The sequence below is a fragment of the Macaca nemestrina genome, chromosome 14 (assembly GCF_043159975.1).
Source record: "Macaca nemestrina isolate mMacNem1 chromosome 14, mMacNem.hap1, whole genome shotgun sequence".
Lineage (NCBI taxonomy): Eukaryota > Metazoa > Chordata > Mammalia > Primates > Cercopithecidae > Macaca > Macaca nemestrina.
The window spans coordinates 81,022,521-81,034,845 of record NC_092138.1 but is presented as its reverse complement, the minus strand read 5'-3'; the positions used below and the strand labels follow the sequence as shown (position 1 = coordinate 81,034,845).

The 12,325-nt window shown below is 38.8% G+C and overlaps 1 protein-coding gene across 1 annotated transcript in view; it reads left to right on the top strand.

Moving 5' to 3' along the window:
* The window catches only part of LOC105481061 (sushi, von Willebrand factor type A, EGF and pentraxin domain containing 1), a 224,458-nt gene that overhangs the window by 167,934 nt on the left and 44,199 nt on the right, over positions 1-12,325 (top strand). Inside the window, exon 37 of the mRNA XM_011740343.3 lies at positions 11,587-12,259. Within this exon, the coding sequence (XP_011738645.2) occupies positions 11,587-12,259 (673 nt within the window). The remainder of the gene's footprint in view (positions 1-11,586; positions 12,260-12,325) is intronic.

The window sequence follows — 12,325 nt, the reverse complement described above, 5'->3', positions numbered from 1 at the left end:
TTTTTTTGTTGTATCTCTGTCAGGCTTTGGTATCAGGATGATGCTGGCCTCATAAAATGAGTTAGGGAGGATTCCCTCTTTTTCTATGATTGGAATAGTTTCAGAAAGAATGGTACCAAATCCTCCTTGTACCTCTGGTAGAATTCGGCTGTGAATCCGTCTGGTCTTGGACTTTTTTGGTTGGTAGGCTATCAATTAGTGCCTCAATTTCAGAGCCTGCTATTGGTCTATTCAGGGATTCAGCTTCTTCCTGGTTTAGTCTTGGGAGAGGTGTAAGTGTCCAGGAAATTATCCATTTCTTCTAGGTTTTCTGGTTTATTTGCATAGAGGTGTTTACAGTATTCTCTGATGGTAGTTTGTATTTCTGTAGGGTCAGTGGTGATATCCCCTTTATCATTTTTAATTGTGTCTATTTGATTCTTCTCTCTTTTCTTCTTTATTAGTCTTGCTAGCAGTCTATCAATTTTGTTGATCTTTTCAAAAAACTAGCTCCTGGATTCATTGATTTTTTGTAGGGATTTTTGCATGTCTATCTCCTTCAGTTCTGCTCTGATCTTAGTTATTTCTTGCCTTCTGATAGCTTTTGAATGTGTTTGCTCTTGCTTCTCTAGTTCTTTTAATTGTGATGTTAGGGTGTCAATTTTAGATCTCTCCTGCTTTCTCTTGTGGGCATTTAGTGCTGTAAATTTCCTTCTACACACTGCTTTAAATATGTCCCAGAGATTCTAGTATGTTGTATCTTTGTTCTCATTGGTTTCAAATAACATCTTTATTTCTGCCTTCATTTCATTATGTACCCAGTAGTCATTCAGGAGCAGGTTGTTCAGTTTCCATGTAGTTGAGCGGTTTTGAGTGAGTTTCTTAGTCCTGAGTTCCAGTTTGATTGCACTGTGGTCTGAGAGACAGTTTGTTATAATTTCTGTTCTTTTACATTTGCTGAGGAGTGCTTTACTTCCAACTATGTGGTCAATTTTGGAATCACTGCGATGTGGTACTGAGTAGAATGTATATTCTGTTGATTTGGGTTGGAGAGTTCTGTAGATATCTATTAGGTCTGCTTGGTGCAGAGTTGAGTTCATTTCCTGGATATCCTTGTTAATTTTCTGTCTCGTTGATCTGTCTAATGTTGACAGTGGGGTGTTAAAGTCTCCCATTATTATTGTATGGGAGTCTAAGTCTCCTTGTAAGTCTCTAAGCACTTGCTTTATGAATCTGGGTGCTCCGGTATCTGGTGCATATATATTTAGGATAGTTAGCTCTTCCTGATGAATTGATCCCTTTACCATTATGTAATGGCCTTCTTTGTCTCTTTTGATCTTTGATGGTTTAAAGTCTGTTTTATCAGAGACTAGGATTGCAACCCCTGCCTTTTTTTGTTTTCCATTTGCTTGGTAGATCTTCCTCCATCCCATTATTTTGAGCCTATGTATGTCTCTGCATGTGAGATGGGTCGCCTGAATACAGCAAACTGAGGGATCTTGACTCTTTATCCAGTTTGCCAGTCTGTGTCTTTTAATTGGAGCATTTAGTCTATTTATATTTAAGGTTAATATTGTTATGTGTGAACTTGATCCTGTCATTATGATATTAGCTGGTTATTTTGCTCGTTAGTTGATGCAGTTTCTTCTTAGCATCGATGGTCTTTACAATTTGGCATGTTTTAGCAGTGGTTGGTACCAGTTGTTCCTTTCCATGTTTAGTGCTTCCTTCAGGATCTCTTGTAGGGCAGGCCTGGTGGTGACAAAATCTCTAAGCATTTGCTTTTCTGTAAAGGATTTTATTTCTCTTTCACTTATGAAGCTTAGTTTGGCTGGATATGAAATTCTGGGTTGAAAATTCTTTTCTTTAAGAATGTTGAATATTGGCCCCCACTCTCTTTTGGCTTGGAGAGTTTCTGCCGAGAGATCTTCTGTTAGTCTGATGGGCTTCCCTTTGTGGGTAACCTGACCTTTCTCTCTGGCTACCCTTAACATTTTTTCCTTCATTTCAACTTTGGTGAATCTGACAATTATGTGTCTTGGAGTTGCTCTTCTCGAGGAGTATCTTTGTGTCGTTCTCTGTATTTCCCGAATTTGAATGTTGGTCTGCCTTACTGGGTTGGGGAAGTTCTCCTGGATGATATCCTGCAGAGTGTTTTCCAACTTGGTTCCATTTTCCCCATCACTTTCAGGCACACCAATCAGACATAGATTTGGTCTTTTCACATAATTCCATATATCTTGGAGGCTTTGTTCATTTCTTTTTGCTCTTTTTTCTCTACATTTCTCTTCTCACTTCATTTCATTCATTTGATCTTCAATCACTGATAATCTTTCTTCCATTGATCGAGTCAGTTACTGAAGTTGTGCATTTGTCACGTAGTTCTCGTGTCATGATTTTCATCTCTATCTGTTCTTTTAAGATCTTCTCTCACAGAATTGGAAAAAACTGCTTTAAAGTTCATATGGAACCAAAAAAGACCCCACATCTCCAAGACAATCCTAAGTCAAAAGAACAAAGCTGGAGGCATCATGCTACCTGACTTCAAACTATACTACAAGGCTACAGTAACCAAAACAGCATGGTACTGGTACCAAAACAGAGATATAGACCAATGGAACAGAACAGAGTCCTCAGAAATAATACCACACATCTACAGCCATCTGATCTTTGACAAACCTGAGACAAACAAGAAATGGGGAAAGGATTCCCTATTTAATAAATGGTGCTGGGAAAATTGGCTAGCCATAAGGAGAAAGCTGAAACTGGATCCTTTCCTTACTCCTTATACGAAAATTAATTCAAGATGGATTAGAGACTTAAATGTTAGACCTAATACCATAAAAATCCTAGAGGAAAACCTAGGTAGTACCATTCAGGACATAGGCATGGGCAAGGACTTCATGTCTAAAACACCAAAAGCAACAGCAGCAAAAGCCAAAATTGACAAATGGTATCTAATTAAACTAAAGAGCTTCTGCACAGCAAAAGAAACTACCATCAGAGTGAACAGGCAACCTACAGAATGGGAGAAAATGTTTGCAATCTACTCATCTGACAAAGGGCTAATATCCAGAACCTACAAAGAACTCAAACAAATTTACAAGAAAAAAACAAACAACCCCATCAAAAAGTGGGCAAAGGATATGAACAGACATTTCTCAAAAGAAGACATTCATACAGCCAACAGACACATGAAAAAATGCTCATCATCACTGGCCATCAGAGAAATGCAAATCAAAACCACAATGAGATACCATCTCACACTAGTTAGAATGGCGATCATTAAAAAGTCAGGAAACAACAGGTGCTGGAGAGGATATGGAGAAATAGGAACACTTTTACACTGTTGGTGGGATTGTAAACTAGTTCAACCATTATGGAAAACAGTATGGCGATTCCTCAAGGATCTAGAACTAGATGTACCATATGACCCAGCCATCCCATTACTGGGTATATACCCAAAGGATTATAAATTATGCTGCTATAAAGACACATGCACACGTATGTTTATTGCAGCACTATTCACAATAGCAAAGACTTGGAATCAACCCAAATGTCCATCAGTGACAGATTGGATTAAGACAATGTGGCACATATACACCATGGAATACTATGCAGCCATAAAAAAGGATGAGTTTGTGTCCTTTGTAGGGACATGGATGCAGCTGGAAACCATCATTCTCAGCAAACTATCACAAGAACAGAAAACCAAACACCGCATGTTCTCACTCATAGGTGGGAACTGAACAATGAGATCACTTGGACTCAGGAAGGGGAACATCACACACTGGGGCCTATCATGGGGAGGGGGGAGGGGGGAGGGATTGCATTGGGAGTTATACCTGATGTAAATGACGAGTTGAAGGGTGTAGCACACCAACATGGCACAAGTATACATATGTAACAAACCTGCACGTTATGCACATGTACCCTACAACTTAAAGTATAATAATAATAAATAAATTTAAGAAAAAAGATCTTCTCTGCATTGATTATTCTAGTTATCCATTCATCCATTCTTTTTTCAAGGTTTTTAGTGTCTTTGCGCTGCTTACATAGTTCCTCCTTTAGCTCTGAGAAGTTTGATTGACTGAAGACCTCTCTCAACTCATCAAAGTCATTCTCCATCCAGCTTTGTTCTGTTGCTGATGATGAGCTGCGTTCCTTTGGAGGGGGAGATACACTCTGAGTTTTTGAATTTCCAGCTTTTCTGCACTGCTTTTTCACCATCTTTGTGGTTTTATCTGCCTTTGATCTTTGATGATGGTGATGTACTGATGGGTTTTGGTGTGGGTGTCCTTTCTGTTTGTTAGTTTTCCTTCTAACAGTCAGAACCCTCCGCTGCAGGTCTGTTGGAGTTTGATTGAGGTCTACTCCAGACCCTGTTTGCCTGGGTATCAGCAATGGAGGCTGCAGAAGATAGAATATTGCTGAACAGTGAGTTTTGCTGATTCTTGCTCTGGAAGCTTTGTCTCAGGGTGTACCCAGCTATATGAGGTGTGATGTGTTGGTCTGCACCTAGTAGTGGGGGATGTCTCCAAGTTAGGCTACTCAGGGGTCAGGGACCCACTTGAGCAGGCAGTCTGTCCGTTCTCAGATCTCAACCTCCATGTTGGGAGAACCACTGCTTTCTTCAAAGCTATCAGACAGGGGCTTTTACATCTGCAGAGGTTTCTGCTGCTTTTTGTTTAGCTATGCCCTGTCCCCAGAGGTGGAGTCTACAGAGTCAGGCAGGCCTCCTTGAGCTGTGGTGGGCTCCACCCAGTTTGAGCTTCCCAGTGGCTTTGTTTATCTACTTAAGCCTCAGCAATGGCAGGCGCTCATCCCCCAGCCTCGCTACCACCTTGAAGTTAGATCTCCGGCTGCTGTGCTAGTAATGAGGGAGGCTCCATGGGCGTGGGACCCTCTGGGCCAGGTGTGGGATATAATCTCCTAGTGTGTCGTTTGCTAAGACCCTTGGTAAAGCACAGTATTAGGGTGGGAGTTACCTGATTTTCTAGGTGTTGTTTGTCTCAATTTCCCTTGGCTAGGAAAAGGAATTCCCTTCCCCCTTGCACTTCCCAAGTGAGGCGATGCCTTGCCTTGCTTCAGCTCTCGCTGGTCCGGCTGCACCTGTGGACCAGCATCAACTGTCCGACACGCCCCAGTGAGATGAACCCGGTACCTCAGTTGAAAATGCAGAAATATCACCCATCTTCTGTGTCGCTCACGCTGGGAGCTGGAGGCTGGAGCTGTTCCTATTCGGTCATCTTGGCAGAGGGGGCCCAAATCACTTTTTAAATTCAGTCACTGCTTATTTATATTCATTTACATGTCTATTAATTTTTTCACCACTGTTTCTTTTTGCATCACACTCCTTCCATTTGGGTTTAATGTTTCTACTTACTGAAGATGCTCTTTGCATCTTTTCTAGCAAGAGTCATGAATTATACAGTCTTTGTCAGAAACTAATAGTATTTTGCCCTTGCTCTTGAATTGTAGTTTAGCTGAGTGTACAAATCTACACTGACAATTTTTTCCATAAGTATTTTGAAGCTATTATTCCATTGCCTTATGATTCTAATGTTGCTATTGAGAATTCAATTATGAGTCTAATTTAGAGATCCTCAGTCAAGGACAATATTGCTGTCCAAGGATATTTGACAATGTCTGGAGATATTTTGGGTTGTCACAACTGGGGGGAAGATGCTACTAGCATCTGACGGTTAGAATCCAGGAAAAATGCTAAATATCCTACAATGCACAGAACAGTCCTCCACAACTAAGAATTATCTGGTTCACAATGTCAGTAGTGCTGAGATTGAGAAACTCTGGTCAAATTCTTGTTTCTGTATAAGTAATATGTTTTCTCTTTGTTTACTTTTTTAAAACTTGTCTTTGTTGTTTTAGTGTTTCGCTATGAGATGACTACAGTGTATTTATTGTCATTCATCCTGTTTGGGACTCATTGTACTTCTTACATCTGAGAATTTATATCTTTCACCAATTTTAGAATATTCTCAGTCATTTTCACTGCAAATATTTTGTTTCTCGCTTTCTGTTTTCTATCTTTATGGATGTTTTATTAGATATATGTTCGGCCTTTTCATTATATTTTTTGTGTTAATCTGTCACATTTTTCATCTCTTTCAAAACCTATTACATTTGGATAATTTCCTCACATATCTCTTCCAGTTCACTGATTTTTCTTCTAATATCTGTAGTCTGTTTTTGAATATGTCCATTGTTTTTAATTTTTATGTTCCACATTTTTATTTCCAGAATTTCTATTTACTTTTTCAAACATTTCTTTTTTTATAGTCACTTTTAATAGAATTTTGAGTCTTTCTTTTGTCCTTATTTCAACATACTTATTTCATACTATTTTTTATATTTTAGAACTTATTTCTATTATCTCATTTATCGGTGCTCTAACTTTGCAGTTTTTTCTGTCTGCTGACCCATTTGTGATAGAAAACATGTTTGTGTGTGTTATGATTTCAGATTGTGCCCTTATAGTAAACAGCGCTTGTTTTATCTATGGCAACCCCTTATTTTCTAAGTATGTAGATTTTTTTCTACCAGGTGTCTCAGGAGTATCACCAGCCAAGAACCTAGTTTTACATTAATTTATCAATTTGAAGGTTTTCCATACAAAGTGAATGGTGTAAATTCTAAACTCCAATCCACATGAGGTACAGACTTTGCTATTGCTATTTTAACTCCGAAGCTATATTTTCTATCCTCTCGACTTCCCTTCTTTGTCTAATCCAAGGTCAACCATAGCATCCATTCACAAGTTTACTTTTCTGTTTGTAATTTCCTCTTCATTTCTGGCACATGGAAATTTCCTTTCTTGTCAGCTCAGCTATGCATTTAAAATAATTTGTGTTATAATTCATCAAGTATTATAGAGGGAGGGTTTTCAGACTATTGTATAGCAGAACAAGAAGTCAGCACTCATCTTATCTCTCTTTACTTATTTTCTATTTCTTTCCCCCAAGGAGTATGATTGGCATAGGTCTACATGCCATGTGTCTTGTTCCAGTCAAGGATGGCATTGCTCTGTTCAAGTCATGGCCTTTGTAAAATGTGACCTGTCTTACTGTCTTCTTCTACTTCTCAAGATGCTGTTGGCCTTATTAGAATATTAATTTCCTTCTCCAGTCCCTCTTAACTCTGTCTCCTCCCTTGGGGCTGCCTAGCACAGACCATTGCCCTGCACACAATGTAAGCCTCCTGGGTCTTATATCAGCCACATGCTTACTGTGTGTACATACACACATTTTTGCATCTGTCTCACCGTGTTTTCCTCCTATACCCATGTTGTGCTTTTCATTGACCTTTTCTTGAATTATAAGGGCAAGGTCCACTCTCAAGCTTAGGACAAAAACACAGAGACTTTCGGAGACTTAAGTGATATAATGATTGCCAGGGAAAGAAAGGAGCAAGAAGTCTCATTTCTGTGTCCTACCCTAAACTTGGCCTTTCAAATTCATCTTTTATCAATACATATCCCTCAAACATAGGGGGTTTTCAGTTGTTTGCTCAAATACGTAAGTGGTCGTTTGTTTCTCATTTTCCTTTTCATGCTCATGTTTATACTCCTTGGTGAGAAACTCAGAGGGAAGAAAGGGTTATTGCCACCCTAAAATCCTAATTAAATTTTTCCTTTTGATTCTTCTCAAATACAAACTTCTAAATGCAATTATTAGATATGTGCAGACAAAAAAATCTTTGATGATTATTATTAATTGAAAACATAATTACTGATGCTGATTTATGCTTCATATTGTTCTTATTAAATTGCAGCTGTTTAAATATCTAGTAGGCTGCTCTTTTAAGGCTCTTTTGCTAAGACGGAAGAGCTAATAATGCATTTGGGAGCTCTCTCATAAAGCTCTCCAGGCACATGCTCATTAGTAAGCTTCTACCCAGTGTGTCAATCAATTCACTGCAAATTGCATCTGAAAATTATTCTGCCCATTTTCAAACGATTTTTTTGGTTATGATTCCAGAAAAATGCAAATTTGTTCCAGCCAGTTTATCCTAAGATGTGTTCTTCTAAAGCATCACTGTGATATTGATGGATTATTATTCCTTGGAAGTATAGAGTAAAACAATTTATTTTATAATGTGTATGGCATGGTTTTTAGTAAACATCTGCAAGAGTGTCCCCAGTGCCTCTTGAATGAGAATACCAAATGCTACACAGAATTTAATTAAATATTCCATCGTTTTAGATTTATACCAGTTCCAATTTTTCCTCCTTTTGTAGGCAACATTTAAAGAGCATATCTCGTTCTTTGCAGAAAACTTTATTCTCTAAGTGATTCTTTAATAAGTGGGTAAAATATGTCCCCTGTAAATTTTAATACACATTCAGACTTTTAACATCATGAAATAGTATAGTTTTATCAGAGACCACTTATAGTGCTATCTATAAAATAGCTAACAATTAATTTCTCATTTTTTGTTGTGTGGAAACTATACCCTCCTTTAGCATCTTTTTTTTTGAGACAGAGTCTCACTCTGTTGCCCAGGCTGGAGTACAATGGCATGATCTTGACTCACTGCAACCTCTACCTCCCAGGTTCAAGTGATTCTTCTGCCTCAGCCTCCCAAGTAGCTGGGATTACAGGCACCTGCCACCATGCCCGGCTAATTTTTGTTTTTTTTAGTAGAGACAGGGTTTTGCCATATTGGCCAGGCTGGTTTCGAACTCCTGACCTCAGGTGGCCCGCCCACCTTGGCCTCCCAAAGTGCTGAGATTACAAGCGTGAGCCAACACGCCCTGTCTTTAGCATCTTAAAAGACTTGCTGATCTATTTTAGAAGATATTTATTTTTAATAAACTCCTATCCTCATTTTCATGAGATCAGTTATCTAGTTATCTAAAGCACTGGTGTCCCTATCACTCAGGAGATTACGAGGGCTTTAGGAGCTCTGTGTCAGGTACTGGGGACAGAGATAAAACATGTATTTCTTATGATGTGACACAGTTAATCTATTCCTGCCACCTCTTCATCCATCAAACATGACAGTAACCCAGTCAAAAAATACACAAGATCCTAGTTTTTGCCACTTGCTTTTCCAGGTGCCTGTATGCCATTCCTAATTATATGTAAATTCCCAATATGTTGCCTGGCTGTATCACACTCCCATTGGCTAATGCTACTTTTCTGTCTTGAATGATTCCTCTTCCACTTCTGTTTTCTCATAACTCCCCTCAAGAGTCATTTTATCTGTGAGGCCTTTCCTCCCCTTCCCATTCTTCAGAATCAGTCACTTCTCCTTTAAGCAACCCCTATAGATGCGAAGAGACCTACAACGCACCAGATAGTTGATGGGGTGAAGAGAACAACAGAAGTGTAAACAAGTAAATTCATTTTTGGCTTTGCGTCTGTGCACTAAGCAAGTAACTCTGGCACATAGCAGGGCTCTTCAGAATTATTTAAGAAGAACTAAACGTTAATTGAGAGTCATCAAGAAAAGTCAAGGTCTTAGGTTAGATTACAAGCTATTGTAGGTCCTAAGAAATTATGGGTAGTGTCAAAAATGCATATATTAAATTCATTTATTCAAAAATTACGTATTTAGTGGTAATCTTCCCTTAAATCGTAGAACAGCTTTGCTGTGATTTTCCATTAGGGATAAGTCGTTGGTGGCGATTTTCCAGAAGCTCAGGGGTCAGAGGCCTAAAAAAGTGTTGCCAAATTACAAAACACAAATTCTTGTGTTTTCAAGAGACTTTGAGGAGTCTAAAAGGTTCTGGAGGCAGATACTTCTCCCTCAAAGCAGCTGATCCCATGAAATAAAGGAAGAATTTTATAGATGGCACAATGAACCCTTATAAATCAGGGATGGTTAAGGCCATGTCTGGGAACTTCAGCCAATGAAATATGCTAGCAACATCAAGGAATTCATGAAAATAATGATGCATGGTTCAAAGTGTGCACATGATGTCAACTGTGCTACAAAACATCAGAAGCCTCAACAAAAGGAACTTTTACCCAAAGCACATCCTACACAAGAATTGTAGAATCTAGGTACTCAGACCAGGATAGATTTTTTTAATAATAAACTTATGCTCTTAGTATATTTTCTGTATATACCTTCCTGAATTCTCTTAGATAGAAGCCATCTACAAGTTAAGTTCAGATCTTCATACAAAGAACTGAGACTATCTAAAGCAATGAAATGCAGCAGGCCCTAACTAGGGGCTGTACTATCGGGGATGTCTGAGTATTCATTTTGGGACCACTTCCATCCATAGCATGATGTGTGAACTTAGGTAAGGTGGATTCATATAGCTCTGCTGATTCACTGTTATTTTTTCCTGATTTCTCTGTCACTTGTAGATTTCATAAATATTGCCAGTTAGGATGAAGGAATTTCAACCTCTCTGTAATAGCTGATGCTTTATAAAACTAAAAGAGATCTCAGGAGAAATATTTGATAACTAATGACTTAATCTTTGCTAATGGGTGGGTCAAATAATTTGTATTAGTGACACTGCAATACAGTTTGCCCAGGACACCCAGAAAGTATGATCCAACCTGCTTCATTTTCAAAACAGACAGAGACAGAGACAGAGACAGAGTAGTGTTGTGGAAAAAGTGTAGGTGTTGGCATCTGATCAACCAAATTCCAATCCCAACTCTGCTGCTTACAGCTGTGTGACTTCAGGCAAGTTTCTAAGCCTGTCTGAACCACCATTCACTTTATTTTCTTACAATGAAGAAATTAATATGTCCAAGCAGGATTAAACTAGGTACTCAATTATTTTATTTCCCTTACCATTAATTAGTATCAAAATGACAGGCTAATCAGGTGTTAGAGATTTTTTCAAAACTCCATCAATTTTCTGTTCAGTAAGAGAGCAATGATGAAAATAAGCATGACTCAAATATAATTATTCTAATACTGCATATCCTAGTCTTTTGTTCTATCTCATTGACAGAGTACTTGAGAGTAATTTTAGATTTTTGTAAGTCACCAATCCATCATTATATATAGGCAAACACCTCTGCATAAAGAAAGACTGGGGTTTACTAAGAAAAATTTATTCATACTGATCGAATAGCAGAGCCATATGCAGAAGACACCTTTTAACTCTAACCACACAGCGTAAAGGTTTAGGACACATTGGAGACTGAAATTATAATCACTGTTTTAAAATTCTCTAAATATCAGTACTTAACAATGAGCTATAGGTAGGCTAAATGTGGCATTGTACGTTATGGCTTAAGAACAGACAAGTGCTAAAATCAACAAGTAAAAACTATCTAAAGGCAGATAGAATTCCATATTTGAGTTGAGTCAAATAACACCATAAAGCTTACTCCTCAATTTTTTTTAATGTATAGCAATTATTAGTTTCTTAAATAGCAAAAAATCTTATTAAATCCATTTCCCTTGTGAATGAATAGTATTAATATCACAATGTATTGACATATCTCAAATGAAAGTCATTGGATCAATAAGCTCAGTATTCAAAGAGGAAATATTACTTTAAAGATAAATTTAAAGTCATTGTGGGAAAAATTTAAAAAAAAAAAGAGTAAGAAGACACAAACACTTTTTCTTAAATATTATACTTATTCTTTCTTCCCAATCTCACAGCTATACTCTTGCTGGTCCTGACACCATTGAATGCCTGGCCAACGGCAAGTGGAGTAGAAGTGACCAGCAGTGCCTAGCTGTCTCCTGTGATGAGCCACCCAACGTGGACCATGCCTCTCCAGAGACTGCCCATCGGCTCTTTGGAGACATTGCATTCTACTACTGCTCTGATGGTTACAGCCTAGCAGACAATTCCCAGCTTCTCTGCAATGCCCAGGGCAAGTGGGTGCCGCCAGAGGGTCAAGACATGCCCCGTTGTATAGCTCATTTCTGTGAAAAACCTCCATCGGTTTCCTATAGCATCTTGGAATCTGTGAGCAAAGCAAAATTTGCAGCTGGCTCAGTTGTGAGCTTTAAATGCTTGGAAGGCTTTGTACTGAACACCTCAGCAAAGATTGAATGTATGAGAGGTGGGCAGTGGAACCCTTCCCCCATGTCCATCCAGTGCATCCCTGTGCGGTGTGGAGAGCCACCAGGCATCATGAATGGCTACGCAAGTGGATCAAACTACAGTTTTGGAGCCATGGTGGCTTATAGCTGCAACAAGGGGTTCTACATCAAAGGGGAAAAGAAGAGCACCTGTGAAGCCACAGGGCAGTGGAGTAGTCCTATACCGACATGCCACCCAGTATCTTGCGGTGAACCACCTAAGATTGAAAATGGCTTTCTGGAGGTAAGAGACCCATAAGCAAATGGTTCATGGCTTTTGTCACTGGGCCCATCAATATATAAACAAAAC